At 31.0% G+C, this 6,185-nt stretch overlaps 1 protein-coding gene across 2 annotated transcripts in view; it reads right to left on the bottom strand.

Moving 5' to 3' along the window:
- Window positions 1-2,045: 2,045 nt before the first annotated feature.
- The window catches only part of acsl1b (acyl-CoA synthetase long chain family member 1b), a 28,638-nt gene continuing 24,498 nt past the window's right edge, over window positions 2,046-6,185 (bottom strand). For both annotated transcript variants that reach the window (XM_048187960.1, XM_048187959.1), the window contains exons 18-21: window positions 5,366-5,509; window positions 5,175-5,276; window positions 4,941-5,012; window positions 2,046-3,720 (exon numbers count right to left, since the gene is read on the bottom strand). In XM_048187960.1, the coding sequence (XP_048043917.1) occupies window positions 3,580-3,720; window positions 4,941-5,012; window positions 5,175-5,276; window positions 5,366-5,509 (459 nt within the window). In that variant the 3' untranslated portion in view covers window positions 2,046-3,579. The remainder of the gene's footprint in view (window positions 3,721-4,940; window positions 5,013-5,174; window positions 5,277-5,365; window positions 5,510-6,185) is intronic.

Below are 6,185 nucleotides of genomic sequence, written 5' to 3'. Positions count from 1 at the left end.
TTTTTTTTTTTTTTAAACTTTCAAAATTACAGAATTCAATAGCAACACAATTCCACACATTTCCACATTTTTCAAGTATACAATGAAAGAACAATAGTTAAAATAAAAAACAAAACAAAAAAGAACAAAATTAAAAAGGGCATCATACATGTTAAATTCATTTAGCAAATATACAGTTCTTTGGGCTTTTTGTTTTTTTTGAAAACTTTATAGATTCTAAATAACCTTTAATGACCAAAATTGGGTTTCGAGTTATTCCATTTAGATTGATGAATGAAAAATTTATAACAGAAACAAATCGACAATATATATTATTCTTTTGGAAAAGTCATATTTATGTGAATGAAAAACAGAGGACAAATTTAAGACTAGGTTGCAATTAATTTTAACACTTAGAAAATGTGACATCTCATACCATCCTCTTTACAAAGGTGTTTGAGGAATAATACGAAATACAACCAAGCCAATAAATTATCCTTATCTTTCTACTTTTAAAGTATGATCTGGCATTAATACGTTTTTGTTACCTAACAAGATGAAAGAACTATACTATACTTTACTATAAAATTATTCATAATTACTATCCATGTAACTCTTTTCTTTCTAAATTTAATTTGGGCATCTCTTCACAATGCACATTCTGTAATTCTAATCTTGAAACAATAACACATTTATTTTATGAATGTGATTATGCAAATGATTTTTGGAAAGATGTAGCCTGGCTTATTTTCTCTGCTTATAGCAAACTTTTCATTTTTTGAAATAATTCATGTTCTGTTTTTGATGTGGGAAACAGGGTCAAAGGAGATGGATAATGTGTTAAAATTGCTAACTATCTGTGGCCTATTTCATCTTCATAAATGTAAACTTACTGACTGTAAGCCCAACATTACGCTTTTTTGTATTGATTTAAAACTATTTTATGACTATCTGTTGAACATCGTTCAACAAGAAAGCTGCTAAAACTGCACTACTGCTAAAAAATTATGATTTCATTATAATACCTCCTGTGTATTTCCTGAAAATTAAAGGTTTTTTTTTTTTATATATATATATATATATATATATATATATATATATATATATATATATAATTTTTTTTTGTCTTAGATATTTGTTAAATAATTTTTTTGCTTGCTTGTTTATACATCCTTTTTTGTATTTTGTTTCAAAATCTATTTCATGTATCCCCTGTATGTTGTTTAATAATAATAAAAAACAACAACCAAGCCAATAAAGTACAATGAGACTGAAAAAATATGATACTGAAATATAGAAACAGAAAAAAATATATCTTAAAATATGTCAGTGCCATAGTTTTGTCTCAAGATGCACATCAGTAATGTTTTTTCCCTGTAAGGCTCGTTTATAAAAGCTTCTTAAATGTCCTAATTTAACTAAAGCCTTGTCTGTGAAAACAAGCATATGACATTTAAATATTTATATAATTCTATAAAATGTACAGGCCTACTATTTTGTATTTAAATCCAATAATAATAGCATTGCCTACTAATAGTAAACAAATGAATGAACAAATGCATTTAATCAAAGCTGCGTACATGTATTTATTACTGCTTGAAAAGTTCTGTGAAATAAACTGCATGCCTTTTCTATTATTTTAATATAACTATATATGGAATAATAACATACTTGATCAATAATAACTTACATTAAAACCTATAAATTGATTAAAATGAGCACATAAACACATTTCCACCTATCAGCAACATGATAAACGGACATATTATGACTTTTATTTTGCTACATTTCATGTAAAAATACTTAAAAATGTACAATTTATTAATTCAACAGCCCCTGTGGACACCACTGTTTGTGTCTGAGTCTTAAGCAATCCATATTAGGAATAATAAATCAATAATAGACTCTATAAATAGATTTACTACACGAGTTTTGATTCTTTCTGCAGCTTGAACAAAAAGTGCAAATTGTAAATAAATAGTTTTAGTCACGTTACATGAAATAAAAATAACCTACAATTATATTTTGACAAATTAGTGTAAAAAAAAAACAGATTTAACCAACTGTTCATTAACCATTAATCATATTTAATTCCAAACATGTACATCTCTTACATGGAAAATTTACATTAATATCACGTTAATGGATAATAAGTGTGATTAAAACAAACAATAAAAACAACCTGTGCATAATAAACACACAATTACAATGAACATGAAGCAGCAACCATCAATGAAACATAAGGACACATGTGGACAGCTACTGTATAATGATATGAGACACGTCATGCTTATAATATTACACATGAAAACACCATAATATCATCTGCCATTAAAGCCTTCACATAAATAGGCACTTATGCAACAAAACTGAATGCTGACATTTAGACAGTATATGGCTTATATATTAGGTACACATTTTAATCAGCTGATTGATACTTGGCTGTGTTTAAACTTAAGGCACGTTCACACCAAGAACGATAACCTTAATGACAACTGTATTAGAATATCATTAGCGCGCGCTGCAGTTTTGTCGTCACAGCAGGATGGATTCTGATTGGCTGTCGATGTTTTTATCGCTCTGAAAGTGATTCTAGCGATGACTACTTGCATGTGGCCGCCATGCTGGATTTCCAGACTCTTTTAAATTTAAAATGATTATTATAACTATATCTTTATCGCTATAGTTATCACTCTTGGTGTGAGTGGGCTTTATTCATGAAACGCAAACAAAACTAATTTGAGTAGCCTAAATGATTCATTTGCGCACACATTTTGTAAGGCACTATTCTTTGTAAAGCTGCTTTGGAACAATATGTATAGTATAAGTTATACGTAAATATATAGAAAAATTAAACTGAACAAATTCGCTTTGCTAGTGTTTCTTGAATAAAGGCCTGATTACAGTCATTCTCCTAAAATAAATAAAAACTATACCCTTTTTAATCCACTTCCGGTCCAGAAAAAGCTTCAGAACATTAAAATAACTACTGGAAGACAAAATCTTGAAATAGTTCCCACTTTCCACCAAGTGTTTTGCTCTTCATGTTGATTATGAGGTACAGTATTGTATTATTAGCTTTGTTTGTTATCATGTGTGTGTTTTCTCTCTCATCAGTAACACTCAAATGCAGATGATGTCCATTAATAAAGGCACATTTTTCCCTGAGACTGTATAAATATTTCCCGAACACACACAATGTGAGATCGTTACATGAAACAAACGTTTAAAAATGAAGGTTTGCTCTGTTAAGCATGACATCATGTTTGGCTTTTCTACACATCAAATGCACTCAGATTAAAGAAGGAATATTTTTGTCTTCAATAACTAGTTGTTTGTTTAGGCTTATACTCCTTTCTTTCTCTTAAAATAGTCGGATGGTGTGAAATTCTGGGATGTTTTCCTGAGGAGGGTTGTTTAAAGCTGAAGTCTTTGAGTAACAGAACTGATCGAGGGTATTTCGTCTTATTCTGAAGGGCACTTAAAACCGATGCTGTATGACAACAAGCTCATTGAGTCTCTGATCTTGGATCAGCTCTATTCAGTCATAAACCCAGATCAGCTCTGTTGCTCTGAAACATCTGAGGCACTTCCTCTGGTTTACATTTTGATGGTGGAGTAAAGCTCATCGATCTGATTCCTGAAGTAGTTCCTGAGATCGGCACGTTTGGCTTTAAGGGTGGGCGTCAGGAGGCCATTTTGGATGGAGAACATCTCAGTGTGTAGAGCAATGTCCTTCACCTGAAAGTGAAGATGACGGAAAAACATTCATCATTTATTACATCATTGATTTATACAATGGCAGTCAAAAGTTTGAAATATTAAAGAATAATATATTTAAGAAGTCTCTTCTGCTCTCCAAGGCTACATTTATTTGACAAAAAATACAGTAAAAATGTGAAATATTATTACAATTTAAAACAGCTGTTTTCTATGTGAATATATTGTAAAATGTAATTTATATCCAGTGATCAAAGCTGAATTTTCAGCATCATTACTCCAGTCTTCAGTGTCACATGATCCTTCAGAAATCATTCTAATATCTGATTTGCTGCTCATTTCTGATGATTATCAGTTGAAAACTGTTGTGCTGCTTCATATTATTGTGTAAACTGTGATACATTACAATTTAAAGGTTTGAGGTAATTAATTATGCATTGGCATTATGCACTGTGTCTGTTTGGACCCAGTGGAATATATAAGCTTATAAAACAGTCATAACTTAGTATTTTTCAACTAAAACCATATTGTATTTGATCAGTAACTTTTCATTAAGGAGCAAATGCACAACATTTTTAAAAAGTTTTGAATGTTACCATGTTTTTACCATGCTACTACTTCTTTTACCCTCTTTTTATTAATTAAAACATTGAGAAATTCTATGAAATTTAAAATGTCACAAGAGCTGCGGCATAAACCAGTGTGATGCAAGAATATATATATTTTTTATCAACGTCTAGGAGGAAATTTTATTTGAATATATTATTATATGAAATTTATAAGAACATATAATATGAGAATTATCAGAATGAACTCCAATGGATTCCTTTAAACTTCTGACTCATGACTGCTCAGTCTAAAGATTTATAATGTTACAAAAGATTCTATTTCAAATAAATGATGTTCTTTAGAACTTTCTATTCATCAAAGAATCCAAAAAATGTATTAAAAAAAATGTAACACTCTTGTGCAGCAAATCAACATTAGAATGATTTCTGAAGGATCATGTGACACTGAAGACTGGAGTAATGATGCTGAAAATTCAGCTTTGCATCACAGGAATAAATTACACTTTACTATATATTCGCATTGAAAACAGTTATTTTAAATTGTAAAAATATTTTACTGTTTTATTGTATTTTTCATCAAATAAATGCAGCCTTGGTGAGCAGAAGAGACTCTTTCAAACATAAAAAAATCTTAATTATTCCAAACTTTATACACTTCAAGACGAAACTCACCTGTTCAAAAGACTTCAGGCCACTTTCTTTACCCAATTTCACAATGTCCTCCAGAATAGCTTTCTTTACCTCCTGAAAACATAAGAAATACATTTATTTATTTATTTATTAACAGTTTATGGAGAAATTAGATACTCTAATTTTTTCAGTACCCAAATATACCAATGCATGCAACTTTCTGAAAAGCAAACAAAATGCAAACGGTCACATGTGCGAGATCTGTCCGTTTACTACCTTGTTTTTGCACAGTTCTTCATATGAGCCCTCTATGCCTCTCTTCTTGGCCCAGCCGGGCAGATAGTCTGGATCAGGCACAAGGATGGCCACCAGACAGGCCTGGAGAGAGCGAGAGGGGAGAGCAATGAATAATAAACACTCATTTCACTATCATGCCTCCATCTGAGCGTTATCGTCTCTCTCCTCACCTGCAGACTGTCTCCATGTACGAAGGCCTGCGACACAGCTTCACTCCTGATGTAGATGTTCTCGATCTTCTCTGGAGCGATGTATTCTCCCTGAGCCAGCTTAAAAATGTGCTTCTTACGGTCCACGATCTTCAGAGTGCCATTCTGCAATAGAAATGGCAGCTTGTTTGACTGTGTTGACTTTCTGTCGTCATACAATATAAACTGAATTTGGCCTGTTCTGCTAAAAGGAACAGTAGCTAAAACGTTATTTGGCAAATATCAGCATTCATTATACACTATTTTAGAACATTAGTAGTACCAGTCATCGAAAATGATTGGGTATTTTTGTTTTTTTGTGAAGTGGGTGTCTTATTTTAAACAGAATTTGGGGTCCGAAAGATTTTTTTCAAAGCAATTAATTGTTTTATTCAGCAAGGAAGCATTAAATTGATCAAAAGTGACAGTAAAGACATTTATAATGTTACAAAAGATTCTATTTCAAATAAATCATGTTCTTTTGAACTTCCTATTCATCAAAGAATGCTAAAAAAATAGATTTTCATAGAAATCTGAAGCAGCACAACTGTTTTCAACATTGATAATAATCAGAAATGTTTCTCGAGTTGCAAATCATCATATCAGAATGATTTCTGAAGGATCATGTGACACTGAAGACTGGAGTAATGATGCTGAAAATTCAGCTTTGATCACATAAATAAATTACACTTTACTATATATTCACATAGAAAACAGCTGTTTTAAATTGTAATAATTTTTCACAATATTACTGTTTTTACTGTATTTTTCATCAAATAAATGCAGCCTTGGTGAGCAGAAG

This window comes from Megalobrama amblycephala, linkage group LG4 (assembly GCF_018812025.1).
Source record: "Megalobrama amblycephala isolate DHTTF-2021 linkage group LG4, ASM1881202v1, whole genome shotgun sequence".
NCBI classification, from domain to species: Eukaryota; Metazoa; Chordata; class Actinopteri; order Cypriniformes; family Xenocyprididae; genus Megalobrama; species Megalobrama amblycephala.
This window is presented reverse-complemented; position numbering and strand designations above follow the sequence as displayed.